General features: G+C 41.4%; 1 protein-coding gene across 1 annotated transcript in view; it reads right to left on the bottom strand.

Annotated features, from left to right (window-relative positions):
* Nucleotides 1-522: 522 nt before the first annotated feature.
* Nucleotides 523-22,818, bottom strand: part of LOC127049214 (vesicular inhibitory amino acid transporter-like) — a 41,041-nt gene continuing 18,745 nt past the window's right edge. Inside the window, exon 2 of the mRNA XM_050949788.1 lies at nucleotides 523-1,701. Within this exon, the coding sequence (XP_050805745.1) occupies nucleotides 550-1,701 (1,152 nt within the window). The 3' untranslated portion in view covers nucleotides 523-549. The remainder of the gene's footprint in view (nucleotides 1,702-22,818) is intronic.

Below are 22,818 nucleotides of genomic sequence, written 5' to 3'. Positions count from 1 at the left end.
ATACAGGATATTAACTATGTGTCTGTTTGTTGAACTTGATTTACTTCATTTCAGCTTTTAATTTAGTCAGATAAAATAAAAAGATCAAAGAAATTTTCTGCCTAATATAGAAAGTGAACTGCAGATTAACTTCTTCATTCTAACAGTAAGACATCTTGTAATCCAACCAATAGGATAATTGCATTGCAGGGGAAGGAATCTTAGAAACTGACTTCCAGGAAAACTGCACTGATTAGCTAGAACAGATATACACATAAATAACTATGAATTAAAAGTGGGAATGGTCTATTAAAAGTGCTTCTGTTTTTCTTGTTATAGCGCTGTTAATGTTGAACGTGAGAGCAAATGAAACTCCCATTTCAATTCAATGACAAAATATTTCAATTGTAAACCAAGTTGTTTTTCTTTCTTTACTCATTTTAAAAACAAGTAATAGTTCTTATATTAAAACAAACTTGAAAGTCTCTGCTGTATGATATATTAATTTTGGAATTGCATTCGCAGTGGTAATACTCAAGAGTATATTATCAGATTTTCAAGATGGCCTTTCTACATTCTTCCAAGTGCTTCAATCAGCCCTTTTATTGAGCAGGCTATACCCGCTAAGCTGCAAAGGAAACCCACAATAAAAAGAGAAATGGCTGCACATTTCTCCAAGAACACTAACTTTCCCCATTTAAGTTTTAAGTGGAAAAGAGAAGGAAGAAGAAAAGTCATAGCAGCACCTGTTACACTGCCTGTTAAACCCATTAGCAGAGCAAAATGTGGTATGAACAGGGCCATCAGCAGAGTGAACAAGAGGGCCAAGCCTCTTAAAACTACAATAAACAGAGGGGCTCTGTAATCAGAATGATTACTGCTAGATATGCAAGTATGCAGTATTTCTGTGACTGCAAAAAAGGGCAATGGGTAAGACAGAAGAGCCTTGGCTAAGAAGCACAAATTCACCAGGGTTTTCAGGGATGATGGCAGGTTGTCAGTAATGACTTCCTTTGTCTCTTCGCCCCAGGTCAGTAATGCAGTCAGTGCAAAGGCTGTCTTGAAGAGACAAGCAAAAAAGTGAGTCCAGTTCAACATACAGCTAAATTCTTTTGGGTTTTTCATGTTCCCTTCAAGAGTAGGAAGAAATATTTGTGAAGTGTAACTGAAAATGATCACCCCCACTGAGACCAGGAAATCCTCAAACTCAATAGAGAGTCTAAATCTTGTCCAAGACCACTGATGTATTTGTGTCAGACAGTAACTCATCACTATGAAGATGATAATGAAATGGACTAAGGAGCAAAGCAGGCTGAGTTTGGAAACAATGCTTAGAGTTTTGATAAACACACAAGGCAGCAACGTTACAAATGCAATTACAGACCAAGTTTTCTCCGTCACTCGTAAATATGGAAAACTATGTGACAGCAAGTTCCCACTAACAACCAGATACAAAATGCACGTCATGATCAGTTCCATCACCTGGATTACATTGACAACTATGCCACCTAGTTTGGGAAATCGCTTTTTACAGCAAGCATTAGCAATGTCTTCATAGGTGTCTCTCATTCTTATGATGTGCCCATCTTCATTTTCTTCGTACAAGCAAGCGATTAGAATTTTGCCAGTATAGCAGCAGAACACTGCAGCCAGGATAATAAGAAACAGCCCACTGTATCCACTGTGGAGAAGAGCATATGGCAATCCTAGAACAAAAATTCCCTGGAGAGAGAAAGAAAGAAAAGATAGGACAAAAAGCCTTGAGGCAAAATGTTTACCAGAAGCAACACTTTCAAACCTGCATCTGTTGAGCATCACCTTTTCCATGGTGGGAGACTTCTAAATAAATAACAATAGCAAAAAAAGTGTTTATTTAGGATGAATGAAGTTATCAGCAGAAATAACTGCTCGCCCAAACACACATGTACAGATAAGCTAAGAAAGAGAGAATGCAAGCAAATGGTAGAGACGAGTTCCTGTTTAATATTTAATGCTGATGTGATTAGGAGCATATTTTAAAAGGTTCATCGGCAGTTATTCAGTCAACATGCATATTAATGGAGCAGGTTCAGTAATAAAATCGAACAGCTGTAGCAGCTGCTGTATAAGTTTCATCCAAATATTAAAATAGTATCTTAGGCAAATCCAATAATGACACGTGGCTTTGGTTTAAAGATTATACGGGGTCATAGTTAACAGTCATCTAGAAATAAAATGCCATTAGTGTTTGAATGGGTTACTTCTGCAGCAGGCTGAAACCTTATGGGTTCTTTGCTGTTGTATTCATTCCTGACGTGAACACTCTTGTAGCTGAGTGGCTAGAAATCTTGGCCTTATTAATACGTCTAAAAATGTATGGCAGGAATACACATACTTTTCTTTGAAAATTTTCTCAGAGGAATTGGATTATATTCGTTTTATCCAATGCACAGTCCCACACTTCAGTTTCATGAAACACCATGTTCATTGTCTTTTTCAAATGTGTTTTTATTGCTTTTTAATTCAGATCCATACAAAACTATCAAATTCTTGAACCCAATAGGCATGCATACAAAAGATTCAATTTAAGCTAAAAGGTATCCCTGACATTTCTCTTTTTTCCCAGGTGGCAAAGTTGAAGATATACAATGTACATTTGTCACACTCTCATCAGTGTTTTGTGTTCTTGGTAATTAAAATAAAATAGAAGGGAAGCAAAATAAAGCTAAATTCATTACATTATTTTATATTATGTCTTACAGCATTATAGGTAAGAGTAAAATGTAAGTATTAACACATTTAACCAGGCCCGGTGGCCCAAATCATGAGATCCTTGCTAAGAGTCATGTGCCATCAATGAGGCTATATGCAAAGTAATCAGATTAAATCTCTTGGTTTGCAAATGCTTAAATATATTCTTAACGTTACTCACATGTGTAGTCTCTTTGTGTACAATTAATCATACATATAAATGTTTATATGATCAGGGTCTTCATTTGTGCTCAGCATGAGTAAAAGTGGCAGGATATGTGCCTCGTTATTTACATAGGGCCTAATTCTGTCACTCTTATTCAGTTTGTGTGGTAGTTTACTCAGTGATTACATTGAGAGTAAGCTATTACTCAAAATGAGTAAGGGTAGTGTAATTGGGCCTTTGCACCCAGAGTCTCAAAGGTGTTTAGGAGCCAACTCCCTTTGGAATCAATGGGAGTTAAGCATCTAAATATCTTTTGAAGATCAGGGCCTTAGTCCTTACTCAGGCCAGCTCCTGTGGATTTCAGTGGGAATTTTAAAGATCTCAGAATTAGGTCCATCATGAGGTTTAGGTGGGATAAGCACAACTTGTATGTTATTTGTAAGGGGAAAAGGTAGAAAAGAGAAGGTAAGTACAGATCTAGATAACAGGTTCAGGGGTAGGGGAGAAGAGAAACTAACGGTAAACTATTGAATGTAATAGAAAGCTATCTCCTTCTTGTCTCCCAGCCATAAACTAACATACATTGTAAGTCAATGGCTACAGGGGACAGTCAATAAAGGAGAAAGATGGGCAGCCAACAAATTACAATGGCATCTTTACACTAAGTTACTAAGCAAGTTAGATCATTAGACCAGTGGTATTTATTTTACTTGACTTTACTGTAGGTACAGATACCTCTAAAATACAGTTGAATTAAGACTGCAGGATTACTCTTAAAACATGGGTACAATTAAGGATGTATTTAACTGTGTATGCATTACATCTCTTATTATTGCTCAAACTGTTGATTGCACTTTACTTGGGGTTGGGTGGGGGAGTGTTTTTAAGTCTTTGGGAAAGCCATTTTATTGAGGTATTGTAATGTTTGATCACCTGTTCATCCCACTCTTCACAGTCACCAGGACTTTCCAAAGCCAGACAGTGACTGCAGTCAGTGTCTTAATTCAGTTCTATTTAGGTTCTTATACAGTCCTCATTACCATAGTACCTGAGTGTCATAAACAGATAGCTAAGGGTTAATGTCTCTTTCACCTGAAGCACCTGACCAGAGGACCAATCAGGAAACCGGATTTTTTCAACTTTGGGTGGAGGGAATTGAGTGTCTCAGTCTTTGTCTGCCTGCCTGCTTGCTCTGAGCTTTGGAGAAGTAGTTCTACTTTCTAGTCTTCTGTTTCTAAGTGTAAGGACAAAGAGATCAGATAGTAAGTTCTATGGTTTCTTTTCTTTGGTATTTGCATGAATATAAGTGCTGGAGTGCTTTGATTTGTATTCTTTTTGAATAAGGCTGTTTATTCAATATTCTTTTAAGAAATTGCCCTGTATTGTGTCATCTTGATACAGAGAGACTATTTGTATTTTTTCTTTCTTTTTTATATAAAGCTTTCTTTTAAGACCTGTTGGAGTTTTTCTTTACTTCAGGGAAATTGAGTCTGTACTCACCAGGGAATTGGTGGGAGGAAGGAATCGGGGAGATCTGTGTGTTGGATTGCTAGCCTGATGTTGCATTCCCTCTGGGGGAATAGGAAAGTACTTTTTGTTTCCAGGATTGGGAACAGAGAGGGAGATTCACTCTGTTTGGATTCACAGAGCTGGTGTCTGTGTATCTCTCCAGGAGCACCTGGAGGGGGGAAGGGAAAAAGGATTATTTCCCTTTGTTGTGAGACTCAAGGGATTTGGGTCTTGGGGTCCCCAGGAAAGGTTTTTCAGGGGGACCAGAGTGCCCCAAAACACTCTAATTTTTTGGGTGGTGGCAGCAGGTACCAGGTCCAAGCGGTAACTAAGCTTGGAGGTTTTCATGCTAACCCCCATATTTTGGACGCTAAGGTCCAAATCTGGGACCTAAGGTTATTACATGAGTGGCAGCGGTGGGAGATAGACAGAATCCAGAAGCCAGTAGAAATATTGTATTTTTCTTTTCTCTGCTAAGGGCTTTTTAGCAGAGAGAAGCAGTTGGTTTTAAAAGGGAACCAGAGAGAAATTTTTTTTTTCTGCTCTCTCTGGCAGTTTGTGGCTTGCATGTTAAGCAGAAGTCGTTAAGGACTATTAACAGTCTTTTGTCACACAATAGCACTCCCATTGAGAGTCATACCAGCACTATATGAATGCAAATAAAGTGGTTTTTCAGGTTTACTTGACATTGAAGATTAGCTAGAGAGAGAAAAGGAAAAAAGCACTGTTGCTAGGCAGACTTCAGGAGGCAACAGAGAACCTGCAGTTCAGAAGATAAACACCGGAGGGCACCCCAACACAAGAAAACAGGAATCATGACTTCTAAGGCAAAAATTGCGGCCGAAGAACAAATCAAAGAAGCTGAACACAGGCGACAGATGGAGATGAAAGAAAGAGAAGAACAGATCAAAGAGGCAGCCAAAGAGGCAGCACACAAAAGAAAACTAGAAGAAGAAGAGGTGGCCCACAGAAGGAAGCAAGCAGAAGAAGAGGCAGCCCACAGAAGACAGATAGAACTCCAGAGGGAAGCCCACCAACAGGCCATGGAATTAGAAAAGGCTAAGCAACAGACTCCAGCCAACCCTAACAACCCGGCGCCACATATTGCTCCACAGCCCAGGAAATTTCCCACCTACAAGGCAGGTGATGACACCGAGGCCTTCTTGGAAAATTTTGAAAGAGCCTGTCTTGGGTACAGCATTCCCGAAGACCAGTACATGGTAGAATTGAGGTCACAGCTCAGTGGACCTTTAGCAGAGGTGGCAGCTGAAATGCCTAAGCACCAAATGAATGACTATAAACTTTTTCTAACCAAGGCCAGATACAGGATGGGGATAACCCCAGATCATGCCCGTCGGCGTTTCAGAAACCAAAAGTGGAAACCAGAGGAGTCATTTCCCAAACACGCCTACTACATTGCAAAAAACTATGAGGCCTGGCTAACAGGAAACAACATTCAAACCTTGGAAGAACTGAACCTCCTCATACAAATGGAGCAGTTCTTGGATGGTGTTCCTGAAGACATCACACGGTACATACAAGATGGAAACCCCAAGAATATCGCTGAGGCGGGGGAGATTGGAGCCAAATGGATGGAACTGGCAGAAAGCAAGAAAGCTACTGTCAAGGGGAACGATTACCACAGGGGGCACACAGACCATAAACCCTACAACCGAGGACAGCCAAAGACCCCACATACCACCCAAGTAAAGCCACAGATACCCTACCCTTCAACCTCACCAGTCTCCAGTAACTCACCTCGGCCCAGTGACCCATCAGATGGAAGATGCTTTAAGTGTAATGAACTGGGACATATCAAGGCCAAGTGTCCCAAGAACACCATGCGAGTGCAATTCATTACACCACCATCACACCAAAGATCCCCAGGCCCGGATGCCTCTCAAATACCCTTAGAGCGAAGGGAAAATTTGAGAGTGGGCGGAAAGAAGGTTACTGCGTGGAGAGACACGGGGGCACAAGTGTCAGCTATCCACCAATCCTTCGTTGACCCCAAATTCATCAACCCAAAGGCCAAAGTTACAATTTACCCCTTCATGTCACAAGCTGTAGACTTGCCTACAGCTCAACTGCCTGTCCAGTACAAAGGCTGGTCAGGAATGTGGACTTTTGCAGTCTATGACAATTATCCTATCCCCATGCTACTGGGGGAAGACTTGGCCAACCAGGTGAGGCGGGCCAAAAGAGTGGGAATGGTTACACGTAGCCAAACCAGGCAAGCTTCCAGACCCATTCCTGTTCCTGAACCGTCCACAGAGGCCCCGTCTGTGTTACCAGAGACCCAGACAGAGGTAGTGGACCCGGATTCCATGCCTACCACTGAAACAGCCACAGCATCTCCAGTCCCAGGCCCGGAACTGGAACAGCAACCAGCACCAGCAAGTGCAACTACATCTTCAAACTCAACGCCAGAGGGCGCCAGCGAGCCAAAACTGGCAGAAGCAACAGACAGCCATACCCAAAAGGCTCAGCCAGAGCCTGAAATACCCTCAGGTGCACCAGCGGAGAGCGGTTCACCAGCAACGGACACAACCCCATCACCTACATCGCTTCCAGAGGGACCAAGCCCAAGTCCACAGTCTGAGGAAGAACTGGTGACCCCAGCCTCAAGGGAACAGTTCCAGACTGAGCAGGAAGCGGATGACAGCCTTCAGAAAGCTTGGGCGGCGGCACGGAGCACCCCACCGCCTCTCAGCTCTTCTAATCGATCCCGGTTTGTTATAGACCAAGGACTTTTATACAAGGAAATTCTTTCTGGTGGACACCGGGAAGAATGGCAGCCGCAAAAACAGTTGGTGGTTCCAACTAAGTACCGGGGGAAGCTCTTAAGCTTAGCCCATGATCATCCCAGTGGCCATGCTGGGGTGAACAGAACCAAGGACCGGTTGGGGAAGTCCTTCCACTGGGAGGGGATGGGCAAGGACGTTGCCAAGTATGTCCGGTCTTGTGAGGTATGCCAAAGAGTGGGAAAGCCTCAAGACCAGGTCAAGGCCCCTCTCCAGCCACTCCCCATAATTGAGGTCCCATTTCAGCGAGTAGCTGTGGATATTCTGGGTCCTTTCCCAAAAAAGACACCCAGAGGAAAGCAGTACGTACTGACTTTAGTGGACTTTGCTACCCGATGGCCAGAAGCAGTAGCTCTAGGCAACACCAGGGCTAACACTGTGTGCCTGGCCCTAACAGACATCTTTGCCAGGGTAGGTTGGCCCTCTGACATCCTTACAGATTCAGGGTCTAATTTCCTGGCAGGGACCATGGAAAAACTGTGGGAAACTCATGGGGTGAATCACTTGGTTGCCACCCCATACCACCATCAAACCAATGGCCTGGTGGAAAGGTTCAATGAAACTTTGGGGGCCATGATACGAAAATTCATCAACGAATTCTCCAATAATTGGGACCTGGTGTTGCAGCAGTTGCTGTTTGCCTACAGGGCTGTACCACATCCCAGTTTAGGGTTTTCACCATTTGAACTTGTGTATGGTCACGAGGTTAAGGGGCCATTACAGTTGGTGAAGCAGCAATGGGAGGGGTTTATGCCTTCTCCAGGAACTAACATTCTGGACTTTGTAAGCAACCTACAAAGCACCCTCCAACACTCTTTAGCCCTTGCTAAAGAGAACCTAAAGAATGCTCAACAAGAGCAAAAGGCCTGGTATGACAGACATGCCAGAGATCGGTCCTTCAAGGTAGGAGACCAGGTTATGGTCTTGAAGGCGCAACAGGCCCATAAGATGGAAGCGTCATGGGAAGGGCCCTTCACGGTCCAAGAGCGCCTGGGAGCTGTAAACTACCTCATAGCATTTCCCAATTCCTCACTAAAGCCTAAAGTGTACCATGTTAATTCTCTCAAGCCTTTCTATTCCAGAGACTTACAGGTTTGTCAGTTTACAGTCCAGGGAGAGGATGCTGAGTGGCCTGACGGCGTCTACTACGACGGGAAAAAAGACAGTGGCGTGGAAGAGGTCAACCTCTCAACCACCCTGGAACGTCTGCAGCGGCAACAAATCAAGGAGCTGTGCACTAGCTTCGCCCCACTGTTCTCAGCCACCCCAGGACGGACTGAACGGGCATACCACTCCATTGATACAGGTAATGCTCACCCAATCAGAACCCCACCCTACCGAGTGTCTCCTCATGCCCAAGCTGCTATAGAACGGGAGATCCAGAACATGCTACAGATGGGTATAATCCGCTCATCTACCAGTGCATGGGCATCTCCAGTGGTTCTGGTACCCAAACCAGATGGGGAAATACGCTTTTGCGTGGACTACCGTAAGCTCAATGCTGTAACTCGTCCGGACAACTATCCAATGCCACGTACCGATGAGCTATTGGAAAAGTTGGGACGTGCCCAGTTCATCTCTACAATAGACTTAACCAAGGGGTACTGGCAAGTACCGCTAGATGAACCTGCCAAGGAGAGGTCAGCATTCGTCACCCATGCGGGGGTGTATGAATTCAATGTCCTTCCTTTCGGCCTTCGAAATGCACCCGCCACCTTCCAGAGGCTGGTAGATGGTCTACTAGCTGGACTGGGAGAATTTGCAGTTGCCTACCTCGATGATGTGGCCATTTTTTCAGACTCCTGGCCCGAACACCTACTACACCTGGAAAAGGTCTTTGAGCGCATCAGGCAGGCAGGACTAACTGTTAAGGCCAAAAAGTGTCAAATAGGCCAAAACAGAGTGACTTACCTGGGGCACCAGGTGGGTCGAGGAACCATAAACCCCCTACAGGCCAAGGTGGATGCTATCCAAAAGTGGCCTGTCCCACGGTCCAAGAAGCAGGTCCAATCCTTCTTAGGCTTGGCCGGATACTACAGGCGATTTGTACCCCACTACAGCCAAATCGCTGCCCCACTGACCGACCTGACCAAAAAGACCCAGCCAAATGCAGTTAAGTGGACTGATGAGTGTCAAAAGGCCTTTACCCAACTTAAGGCAACGCTCATGTCTGACCCTGTGCTCAGGGCCCCGGATTTTGACAAGCCATTCCTAGTAACCACGGATGCATCTGAGCGTGGTATAGGAGCAGTGCTCATGCAGGAAGCAACAGATCACAACTTCCATCCTGTCGTGTTTCTCAGCAAGAAACTGTCTGAGAGGGAAAGTCACTGGTCAGTCAGTGAAAAGGAATGCTATGCCATTGTGTACGCCCTGGAAAAGCTACGCCCATATGTTTGGGGACGGCGGTTCCAACTACAAACTGACCATGCTGCACTAAAGTGGCTTCATACTGCCAAGGGGAACAACAAGAAACTTCTTCGTTGGAGTTTAGCTCTCCAAGATTTTGATTTTGAAATTCAACACATCACAGGAGCTTCTAATAAAGTTGCTGATGCACTCTCCCGTGAGAGTTTCCCAGAATTCAGTAGTTAAAAAGTGTTCTTAAAATGTAAAAGTCTGTTAGTTATATACTTAGGAGTATATGTAAAGGTGTATGTGTTGTATTAATCTGTTTATTTTCAAGTTCTAAAAGGAAATCGCCGCCAGTGAGCTTCCCCACTGTCTGCAATTTGGGGGGCGTGTCATAAACAGATAGCTAAGGGTTAATGTCTCTTTCACCTGAAGCACCTGACCAGAGGACCAATCAGGAAACCGGATTTTTTCAACTTTGGGTGGAGGGAATTGAGTGTCTCAGTCTTTGTCTGCCTGCCTGCTTGCTCTGAGCTTTGGAGAAGTAGTTCTACTTTCTAGTCTTCTGTTTCTAAGTGTAAGGACAAAGAGATCAGATAGTAAGTTCTATGGTTTCTTTTCTTTGGTATTTGCATGAATATAAGTGCTGGAGTGCTTTGATTTGTATTCTTTTTGAATAAGGCTGTTTATTCAATATTCTTTTAAGAAATTGCCCTGTATTGTGTCATCTTGATACAGAGAGACTATTTGTATTTTTTCTTTCTTTTTTATATAAAGCTTTCTTTTAAGACCTGTTGGAGTTTTCTTTACTTCAGGGAAATTGAGTCTGTACTCACCAGGGAATTGGTGGGAGGAAGGAATCGGGGAGATCTGTGTGTTGGATTGCTAGCCTGATGTTGCATTCCCTCTGGGGGAATAGGAAAGTACTTTTTGTTTCCAGGATTGGGAACAGAGAGGGAGATTCACTCTGTTTGGATTCACAGAGCTGGTGTCTGTGTATCTCTCCAGGAGCACCTGGAGGGGGGAAGGGAAAAAGGATTATTTCCCTTTGTTGTGAGACTCAAGGGATTTGGGTCTTGGGGTCCCCAGGAAAGGTTTTTCAGGGGGACCAGAGTGCCCCAAAACACTCTAATTTTTTGGGTGGTGGCAGCAGGTACCAGGTCCAAGCGGTAACTAAGCTTGGAGGTTTTCATGCTAACCCCCATATTTTGGACGCTAAGGTCCAAATCTGGGACCTAAGGTTATGAGCAACTTCCAGAAGCACATTAAGAACACGATTAGAATCCCATATGTATATTTAACACAGATTCTTTGGAAATGTCCAAAGTTTTCCCCATTTCTGGTCACTACTCATCTTTATTGAAAAGACTACAAATCTGGCTATCCACAAAATGCAAAAGGTGCATGTGCAACAGCATTTTTTGAGATCATGCCCCTTTCTGGTCCATGCTTTTTATTGGATGCTGCTGGTCAGGCACTTCCCCAAAGAACAATTTTCCTTGACTATGAAAACAATCTACAGGGATTGCCCCAATACCAGAATGGGTCTGATAGCATCTTAAAGAAACCATGTTCGTAAGAAAATCAGTAGAAGAATCTAGACATGGAGGCTTTTTTTGTATCAGCATGCAGACCATGCTGTTTCCTTAGTTCATTAGCGTGTAGTAAGCTTCTCTCTTTTCTTCTGCATTCATAGTATTTTTTTTTTTAAATTATGGAATCCCAAGCTGCAGTTGGAAGTTTCAAGCGTATCTGCTGACCCAAAAAGATGACAATATAATTAAGCCACAGGTAGGTGTCAGAACAGGCCTTCCCCACACAATAGCTTCTCCTCTGCTGAATTTAGTCCATTAACATTTATATAACTCTCCTGATCCCAGACTAAAGCGTAAGTCTTTCAGACAACATTATCACATCCCACAGCCACTGACAGCTCTCCCCATAGTTATCTGTTTTCATTTATTTAACTGTTACTTTAATCAGCGCATGGCATAACTAATTTCTAAGATCCCCTTGCTATTTACTTATATCTGATGATGTTTCTTTGGTTGCTAACTTGGGACACAGTTGTGACCAAGGCCATATTTTTCTGTCTTCTGAGCTCAGGCCTAATTACTCTTTGGAAAAGCTGGAAGAACAGTTACATAGAAATAATCTCAGGATTTGGATAAACTGTCTAGTCTTTTTTAAAATAATCCACAAAAGATTGCCAATTCAGTGTACCTAGAAGCTAGATTGGAGTTGATAAATGGAAGTTTATACTGAACATTTCCACAGTAAGCCAAGTTTTTCTCCGCAATTGATAGTGTCTGAACTCCCTCTTTTGCTTTTATTTTTTAAAGGTATGAGTATGGAGGATGGTGCTCAGAGATTCAGGGACTTACTGTCTCTGCTTCCTTCAGCATCCTTTTGATAACGGAGAACAGCAAGCCTCTAGCCTCCTGGCCATAACTGGCTGTGTAGTCTTTTCAGTACAGAGGATGATTAGTAACCAGAAATGAGCATTTGGGATACATCCATAATGTATGTGTTAAAATAAAAAGTGGCACTGCCTCCATTGTATCTCCAGAATTTGTTTTATTACTGACATTCCTTTTTAAAAACATTTTCACCAGTGTCCTTTGGCAGAAGGGTGTTGGTTTTTTACCATACGTCCAAAAGAGTTAATGATGAAAAGTGAGAGTCCAAATAAAGAAGGATCTCAGCCTCAATCTCCTGTTCCTAACTCACTACAAGTGATAATTACTGCAAGGACACTTTCTGCATGTCATCAAGTTTAAAAGTAGAAGTTTCAAAGGAAAAGATACCTCCAGTAAGCACTTTTTCAATGACAATGTCACATAACTGCAGAGATAGCAGGCCAGATTCTGTGATTTGTTAAGGCTGTTTCATTGTAAAGCAACCTGAAAAAGCTTAACTTGTCCATGGAAGATTCCTCCCACATAAATAAAACCTCAGGTGTAAGGGTGTTGTAACAGCTCCTATGCTACTGTACTTCCCAGACACGCATATAGGGGTTGAGTCTAATGGAAGGGAGGGGGGTTAGTGTATCTCAAAACCCTGGTGATCATTGGCTGCTGTAATGGGGCCATAGGCAGATAGGCATAAAGTGGAATACACGCTGGGGTTTAGACTGGCGATTAGACAGCCTTTGCAACAAGGACCAGCAAAAGTTGATTAAAGCAAGGGAGCATGAGGCAAGCCACATCCAGAACTCAGCCCTCAGCTAGGGGCCATCAGCTCAACCAGAGCATTCCCATCAGGAAGCGGACAGATCTCCCAGCCATCCCCAGAGGCACCAACCCAGTCACAGTTCCCTGCCAAGTCCAGGACAAGTAGTAACCAGGGTCAGAGTTAGCTGGATGCCAGTCCAAAGAGATGACAGAGTCTGGCAGGAGCATGGCAATCCTACAGCTTATTCAATGCTGCAAACTTGTCAGGCATTAGTTCTGCTCACTAGTTTGCCTTAGTCAGTTATGTAAATAAGGTGATACATATTCACCAAATATACAAATTAGTGTTATATCATTTAAAGAAACTCTCCAGATTTCTGAATTTCCAGCCTTAACAGGGCTTTGTCATGCATGTCATACCGACTACTTAATTTTACAAGCGATTTCAGCCTATAATGTACCACACTCCTGTAAAAACAAAGCAGTATCCCTCATAGGGAGGGTAACCTGGCAGAAAGAGAAGAGACCAAATCATGCTAGGAAGAGAATGAAGTGAGAAAGGAACAAAAAGAATGATGTAAAAAATTGGTTCAACCTTAGGGTTAAATTAAACGAAAAAATAAAGTAGGAAGTGAAGTAAGTACAAATAAATGGATAAATTAGTTAGTAACAGGTGCCCTGAATATCAGCTGTATTGGCTTAATATCAGAATAGATGGCAAAAAGGCCAGAATGCTATGAAGGTGCTAGGTTAATTCTAATAAATCGTCCAACATTTGCAAATATTATACAGAAGTAGTATCATAGGCTAATCCTAATATTTCTGCAATCATATACTTGGGTGTCTATGTGAATCTGGGTTAGGCATCTCCTTGGAAGGGCAGGGGGATGAACCTATGACCCCCCCCCAAACATACTGTCATACAATGCTAGATTAAGTTGTTTAGGGATATCACCTCAGATATGTTATTTTTCCTGTATTTACACAAACATACACTTCCACACTATTTATATAAAAATATAAATAAGCGCTTATTTGAACCAGAGCTAGGTTTTGAAATACAGCAAATCCCTTAATCTTGTGCAGTTAGAACAGAGCCATTTGTAATAGAACCTGGGTTTGTTTTGTTTTCTTAGCCTCTTCAACAACCTACTTGGACATATCAGTGTCTTTCGCATCATCATTGTAGAGGGACTTGTGGTTTTCTATTTTATTTTTAATTTTTAAACAGTAACTCCAAGAGCATCACATAGAACAACTTGAATTTAGCTTTCCTGTTCTTTAGTTTGTTTTAAATAGGGATGAAGGCTGCCCTGCAACTCTGGGTCTCCAAAATGATGTCTGAGAAAAGAAACTCAGGGCCCTAGTAATTTTAAATTTAGTTCTGTAAAGAAAAAATATAAGTACACATTTTCTGTGCTGGTATTTCAAGAATTTAATTCTTGTCTTAGCTTGCATTATTTGTGACTCAGAAACCTGTCTGAGCGATAACTGTGCCCACTGGAAATAATAGCAGAAAGAGCATTTTTATGTAGTCCTCTCTCAAGCTTCCAGAGATTCTTTTCCCCCCAAGCTTTTAAGGCCAGAAGGAGAAAGTAGTTAAGGACATTGAGGTCAATGGTAATTGGGACAAATTACAACACGGTTTTACTAAAGGAAGATCGTGGCAAACCAACCTGATCTCCTTCTTTGAGAAGGTGACAGATTATTTAGACAAAGGAAATGCAGTAGACTTAATTTACCTCGATTTCAGTAAGGCATTTGACATGGTTCCACATGGGGAATTATTAGTCAAATTGGAAAAGATGGGGGTCAATATGAAAATTGAAAGGTGGATAAGGAACTGGCTAAAGGGGAGACTACAACGGGCCGTACTGAAGGGTGAACTGTCAGGCTGGAAGGAGGTTACTAGTGGAGTTCCTCAAGGATCGGTTTTGGGACCAATCTTATTTAACCTTTTTATTACTGATCTTGGCACAAAAAGCGGGAATGTGCTAATAAAGTTTGCGGATGACACAAAGCTGGGGTGTATTGCTAACACGGAGAAGGACCGGGATATCATACAGGAAGATCTGGATGACCTTGTAAACTGGAGTAATAGTAATAGGATGAAATTTAATAGTGAAAAGTGCAAGGTCATGCACTTAGGGATTAATAATAAGAATTTTAGATATACATTGGGGACACATCAATTGGAAGCAACAGAGGAGGAGAAGGACCTTGGAGTATAGGTTGATCATAGGATGACTATGAGCCGCCAATGTGATATGGCCGTTAAAAAAGCTAATGTGGTTTTAGGATGCATCAGGCGAGGTATTTCCAGCAAAGATAAGGAGGTGTTAGTACCGTTATATAAGGCACTGGTGAGACCTCACCTGGAATACTGTGTGCAGTTCTGGTCTCCCATGTTTAAGAGGGATGAATTCAAACTGGAACAGGTTCAGAGACGGGCTACTAGGATGATCCGAGGAATGGAAAACTTGTCATATGAAAGGAGACTCAAAGAGCTTGGCTTGTTTAGTTTAGCCAAAAGAAGGCTGAGGGGGGATATGCTTGTTCTTTATAAATATATCAGAGGGATTAATATTGGGGAGGGAGAGGAATTATTTAAGTTTAGTACCAATGTAGACACAAGAACAAATGGGTATAAACTGGACACTAGGAAGTTTAGACTTGAAATTAGACAAAGGTTTCTAACCATTAGAGGAGTGAAGTTCTGAAACAGCCTTCCAAGGGGAGTAGTGGAGGCAAAAGACATATCTGGCTTTAAGACTAAGCTTGATACGTTTATGGAAGGGAAGATATGATGGGATAGCTTAATTTTGGCAATTGATCTTTGATTACCAGCAGATAAGTATGCCCAGTGGTCGGTGACGGGATGTGGGATGGGATGGGATCTGAGTTACTGCAGAGAATTCTTTCCTGAGTGCTGGCTGGTGAGTCTTGCCCACATGCTCAGGGTTTAGCTGATCGCCATATTTGGGGTCGGGAAGGAATTTTCCTCCGGGGCAGATTGGCAGAGGCCCTGGAGGTTTTTCGCCTTCCTCTGCAGCATGGGGCATGGGTCACTTGCTGGTGGATTCTCTGCAGCTTGAGGTCTTCAAACCACAATTTGAAGACTTCAATAACTCGGACATAGGTTAGGGGTTTGTTATAGAAGTGGATGGGTAGGGTTCTGTGGCCTGCTTTGTGCAGGAGGTCAGACTAGATGATCACATTGGTCCCTTCTGACCCTAAAGTCTATGAGTCTATGACCCACTAGATCATTTAGTCCAATGGTTTTCAACCTTTTTTCATTTACAGATCTCTAAAAATTTCCAATGGAGGTGCAGAGCCCTTTGTAAATTTTAGATATAGTGTGCGGACCCCATAAGTTGAAAACCACTGATCTAGTCAGACTCCTCTGTAACAAAGGCTATAGAACCTAGTTACTCCTGTAGTGAGCCCAAAACTTGTATTGGCTAAAGTATACTCCCAGAAAGGCATCCACGCTTGATGGGAAGATAGCCAGAGATGGAGAATCCACCATTTCCTTAGTAGTTTGTCCCAATGGTTAATCACTCTCACTTTTAAAAATGTCTGCCTTATTTCGAACATGATTTTTTCTGGCTTTAACTTCTAGCCATTAGTTCTTGCTAAAGTATGGAGCCCGTTAGTGTCCGCTGTTTTCTCCCTAAGGTACTATACATCATAATCAAGTCACCTCTCCATTTTATTTCTCATAAACACCAGACCAGCTCTAGGCACCAGCAAACAAAGCACATGCTTGGGGCAGCACAAATCCAGGGGTGGCATTCTGGGAGGCTTTTTTTTTTGCTTCGGCAGTTGCCCTCTCCGAGGTTTTTTTTTTTTTTTTTTTTTTTTTTGCTTGGGGCAGCAAAAAAACTAGAGCCGGCCCTGGCTAAACAGATTGTGTTTTTTCACTCTTCTCTCCAGCCCTCATGTCATTACTGTATCTATTCTCTTCATTTTCTCCAATTTTTCAACATCCTTTTTGAAATGTGGACACCAGAACTACAGACAGTATTCTAGTATCAGTCTTACCAATGGCCATATATAGAAGTCAAATCACCTCTGTAGTCTTCTCTTTATACCTCTAGGCTTTGCATTAGCTCTTTTTGCCACAACATCACAATGGGAGCTCATATTTAGTTGTTTGTCCACTATGACACCTAAATCCTTTTTAAAGTCACTGAATCACAGAATACAATCCCCCATGCTGTAGGTGCGGCGTGCATTCTTGGTTCCTAGATGCATAACTTTGCATATGACTGTATCAAAACACGTTTTGTATGAGTGGGCCCAGTTTACCATGAAATCCAGATCATTCTATACTGCCCTGTCCTTATCATTATTACCACTCTGCTAATCTTTGTCACCAGTCATTTTGTATTTACCTCTAGGTAATTGGTAAAATATTGAATGGCATTGGGCCTGGTACTGATCCTTGCATAACCCCATTCAATGATGAATCCACATTGACAACTACTTTTAGAGATCTATTAGTTAGCCAGTTCTTAATCCATTGATTGTGTGCTTTATTGGTATTGTACAGTGCTAATCTTTTAATCAGAATGTTGTGCATTACCAAGTCAAAAGCCTGACAAAAGTCAAAGTATATTACATCTACAGTTATCTTTATCGGTCCAACTTGTCATCGCATCAAAAAATGAAAGCAGGTTTGTTTGATAAGCTGTTTTCCATGTTTCTAGCCGTTAATTCTGTATTGATTGAATACTATAGCAGCTTTTCCATTATTTTGCCTAGAATTGTTCCATCCCATTTATCCTTTTTGAATACAGGCAGGATATTAGCAGTCTTCCAGCTTTTTGAAATTTCTCCATTATGTCAAGATTTATTACATGTATTATTGTTTTTTATTTATTTATATTACAGTTGTGCCTAGGATCTCTATTGTGAACCAGGAATGTGCTAGATGTTTTGCAAACACAGGACAAAACAATGACCCCATCCCCAAGGAGTATACAATCTTTACTCATCAGCAGACCACAGGTTTCCTCAGCCAATTGCCCCTTCACTTTCTTGCTGAACAAGGATGGACTTTTAGTTATTTTCTTGTGTGGGGAATTGTGGCTTTCTAGCCATCTAATGAAGTCTTCTTAAACAACTCTCACTTTTAATTCACATTTTTCTGTCTACATTTTTATTCCCAATCATTTTTGCTATTAATTTTCATCAGCTTTGGGGAATTAGCCCTTTGGAAGCACCAGGAATATATATTTGATTGTTTGAGACTGTCCTCTGTTTGCCCATAATTAATGTAATTGAAGCCAATGGTTAATTCATCTTCATGTATCATAATGAGGTCCAGAACTGAATTACCTCACACTGGGTGCTACACCCGTTGTGTTAGAAAATTACCAAATGTGATTTTTAGAAACTCTAATATTGTTCTACTACTGGTTGCATGAGATCTCTGGAATATGTCCCTCAAACTGAAGTCCCTCATAACAGCACAGGTTTCTTTAAACACTTTACAAAGAAGCTCTTAAGAAGCAACTCATCCTATTCTCTGGTTTGATTCAGTGGTCTATAACAGCCCCCACCAGTATCCTTTCTTGGTTTAGTTACTGGGAATATTGATCCATAAGCATTATTCTGATTTATCAATAACTCTGAAACAGGTAATGGTGTCTTTAATGTACAGTGTCATCCCTCCACATAAACACACATACGCCACTTCTTTTACCCACTCTAACCTTCCTAAACTGGCTGTAATCAGTGATTTTAACTTTCCAGTCATGTGACTCAGTAATGTCAATTATATCAAATTTCTTCTCATCAGTGAGAATTTCCAATTGCTTTTGCTTGTTACCATACTCCTAGCAGTGGTATTTAAACAGTTGAAAAACATGTCATCACATTCTTTGCCACCTCAGTTCAATTTGTCCATGACACACTGAGTCTGAGTTTGAAAACACAAGGAGGAGTTCTCCACAACCTCAGTTTGTTCCTGGCTGGTATAATCTTATGGATGGATCCAGCTCTTTTTAATAATAATTGAAAGACTTCAGTGGGAGTTTGATTAGGCCCTTAATTCCTAACAATATCCCATTTTTTTCCTGATATTTCTGCTCTCAGCCAGTACAAGCCTGTTTCCAGTTTCAGGGAGGAAAGTGACACGAGTGTTTATTCTGTGATTAATGCCTGCAATTACTTCATGTACTGAGAGAACTTTGTTCAGAGCTGTTGGTCTGTCAATTCTTCAGCTCATGTAAACAGGTACAGATTGTGATGAGGCAGATAGACTGCTTGGGATGGTATTGGAGGATATTGAGGGAAATAAGCTGCTTGGTCTGCATTCATTGTAAAATGTGTACGTCCATTTGGTTGATACAGTAATCACTGAGTTTACTCTTCCATGAATAGCCAGAATTATTTGTGAGAGTCTCCACTGAGATTAAAAGGGGGAGGGGGAGAAAGGAAATGTCTCAACAAGAAGTGATTGCTGCTGTTAAATGCAAGAACTTCCCTCCACCAAAGAAGTATGCTGGTTTTAAATATTTGTTCTAAAATTGAAATAATATGCTTGTGGCTTAATGCTGCATGATTTCATGGAAAATGCTAGTGGTGCAAAAGTTCCCAGTTTTCTGTCAGAATATACTGAATCCCACAAAATATAATGTGCGAGCAAATTACTTGTTAAGGAGAATACATTTTTCCTTTAGTCCCAGAGGAGAAGGCAGGCACAGTAGATACTGTAGCTAAAGGAATTTGAGAAATGGTATTATGCATTGCATATGGAAGCAGGGAAAAGAGAATAAAGAGGAAGGTAAATTACACCCATAACAGCCATCACTTTTGAAAGTGAGTTGTACCTAGCAAGCTGGTATCACTGTCCACTCATCTGATTCAAATTCATCGGTTCATAATATACTTATATAATAATTGACAGGAATAATATAACATTACAGTTATATGCCTTTCATCCAGAAGGTTCCCAAAGTACTTATAGACTGAACCAAATCCTCTCTAGCCACTACTGTGAGGAGGAAGATGGATGTTGCCAGGTATAGCCTCCTCTCTAGGTACCATGCTGGCCTGGACAGGAATCAGCATGGGCTATTGAGTGCATCATAAAAGTTAGCTGGCTGGATATAGTGCATACCTACAGCCTATGCTGCTCCATTTCTCAGCACAGCCCCCACACTAAGGGCACCCCTCAGTAGAAACCTGTCCTGGCCAGCATGATCCCTAGAGCAGAGGATATACTGGCAGCATCCCTCTTTCTCCTCACAGCACCAGCTAGAGAGAGTTTGGTCCAGTCTGTAAAGTACTTTGGGAATCATCTGTATGAAAAGCATGTAGCTGTAAAGTTATTTTGTTCCCATTAATTATTATAAAAATGTTTTGTGAATTGATAAGTCAGTATGCACTGCCATGGCTGCTACATCTCTTCTGGAATCCCAGGGAAATATCTGGCTGTGCAATTTGAATAGGGAAGGGCAGAAGTTCTCTATACCCTCTTCTCCTTCTCCCCCCTCAGACCTCAAAGGGCAGGAGCTCACCCACCACTAAATACAGCCACCTCTGAAATTAAACACAGCAGCTGTTCTTACTCTACACAGTTTTAGGATAAGAAATTATGGAGTGAGAGCAGCTGCTCTAAATTGAGTTTGCAAATGAGTTATAGGCCCAGTGTTGGGCCTCTTCCTTCAACAAGCAACAAAAATGTCATATTGGCATCAAAATTGGTAGGTTATATCTGGGGACAACATTGACTATTTTAACAAAATGCACATCCTAAAATAAAGAGGGGAAAAATAATCAGAAAACAGGAAAGAAATACAACTTAGTTTAATGGACTCCCTAGCTGAAATCTAACACTCAGTGCCAAAATAGAGGGTTTTTTTTCTTTTAATATTTTTTTTAAACTAAATTCAGGGAACAACAAATGATCAAACAGGAATGGGAATGAGGGTTACAGGGCCATAAGCAGGGACACTGGGTTGCAGAGCATGTACTTTATAAAAGTTATTACCTTTTGAATTTGGAATGTTATGTACTGCCAGCTCTGGCATATGGTATATCAAATGTCTGCTGAAGACTTAGCCTTGCTTTAAAAAATAAAAAAGTCTCAAGTCAAAGTACACTTGGAAGGTAGGTCTTTCAGGCAGGAACTGTCTTTTCATCTTTGGTGTAGAGCGCTGGGGTAACATGGTCCTGATCCCTGGTTGGGGTCTGTAGGTAATATTATAATACAAATCCTACTACTTCTAAAACAATCAGTGTGGAGGCTTGTCAATTAAAAAAGAGAATTAAGAACATAAGAATGGCCATGGTCCATCCAGCCCAGTATCCTGTCTTCTGACAGTGGCTAGTGCCAGATGTTTCAGAGGTACTGAACAGAACAGGGCAATCTATTGACTGATCCATCCCCTATCATCCAATCCCAGCTTCTAGAGCAGTGGCTCTCACCTTTTCAGACTACAGTACCCTTTTCAGGAGTCTGATTTGTCTTGAGTACCCATAAGTTTCACCTAACTTAAAAACTACTTGCTTACAAAATCATACATAAAAATACAAAAGTGTCACAGCACAGCATTACTGAAAAATTGCTTACTTTCTCATTTTCCATATAATTATAAAATAAATCAATTGGAATATAAATATTGTACTTACATTTTAGTGTTTATATAGAGAGCAGTATAAACAAGTAAGTGTCTGTATGAAATTCTAGTTTGTACTGACTTTGCTAGTGCTTTTTAGATAGCCTGTTGTAAAACTAGGCAAATATCTAGATGAGTTGATGTACCGTCTGGAAGACCTCTGCATACCCCTGACTGAGAACCACCGTTCTAGAGGATTAGGGACACCCAGAGGATGGGGTTGCATTCCTGATCATTTTAGCTAACAGCCACTGATGAACTATCCTCTATAAATTTATCTAATTCTTTTTTGCACCCAGTTATACCTTTGGCCTTCACAACATCCCCTGGCAATGAGTTCCACAGGTTGACTATGCATTGTGTGAAGAAGTACTTCTTTTTTAAACTTTCTGATTGTTAATTTCATTGGGTGACTCCTGGTTCTTGTATTAAGTGAAGGGGTAAGTAGAAATTCCTTATTCATTTTCTTCACGCCATTCATGATTTTATAGACCTCCATCATATCGCTCCTTACTCATCTTTTTTCTAAGCTGAACAGCCCCAGCCCTGTTAAGCTCTCCTCATATGGAAGCTGTTCCATATACCTTAATCATTTTTTTGCCCTTTTCTATACTTTTTCCAATTCCAATATACCTTTTTTGTGATGAGTTGACCAGAACTACATGCAGTGTTTAATGTGTAGATTTACCATGGCTTTATGTAGTGGCATTATGATATTTTCTGTCATATTATCTATCCTTTTCCTAATGGATCCTAACTTTCTGTGACATTTTTTTGATTGCCACTGAACATTGAGCAGATGTTTTCAGAGAACTATCCACAGTGATTCCAAGATCTCTTTCTTGCGTGATAACAGCTAATTTAGACCCCATCATTTTATGTGTAGAGTTGGGATTGTTTTCTAGTGTGTATTAATTTGCATTAATCAACATTGAATTTCATCTGTCATGTTGCCCAGTCACCCAGTTTTGTGAGATCCTTTTGTTACTCTTCATAGTCAGCTTTGGACTTAACTATCTTGGGTAACTTTGTATCATCTGCAATCTTTGCTACCTCACTGTTTACCCCTTTTCCCAAATCATTTATGAATAAGTTGAACAGTACTAGTCCTGGTACAAATCCTTGGGGGACCCTACTATTTACCTCTCACCTTTGTCCACATGGTTGTTGCCCCTTCAAACAATTCTAATAGATTGGTGAGGCATGATTTCCCTTTACAAAAGCTGTGTTGACTCTTCCCTAACATATTGTGTTGATCTATGTGTCTGGTAATTCTGTTCTTTACTATAGTTTCAACCAATTTGCTTGGTACTGAAATTAGGCTTACTGACTTGTAATTACAAGAATCACCTCTGGAGACTTCAAAAAAATTGGCATTAATGTAGCTATCCTCCAGTCATCTGATGCAGAGGCTGATTTAAGTGAGAGGTTACATAGCACAGTTAGTAGTTCCTCAGTTTCATACTGGAGTTCCT

The sequence above is a fragment of the Gopherus flavomarginatus genome, chromosome 4 (assembly GCF_025201925.1).
Source record: "Gopherus flavomarginatus isolate rGopFla2 chromosome 4, rGopFla2.mat.asm, whole genome shotgun sequence".
NCBI lineage: Eukaryota > Metazoa > Chordata > Testudines > Testudinidae > Gopherus > Gopherus flavomarginatus.
The sequence above is the reverse complement of the archived record's forward strand: the minus strand, read 5'-3'. Positions and strand labels throughout refer to the sequence as shown.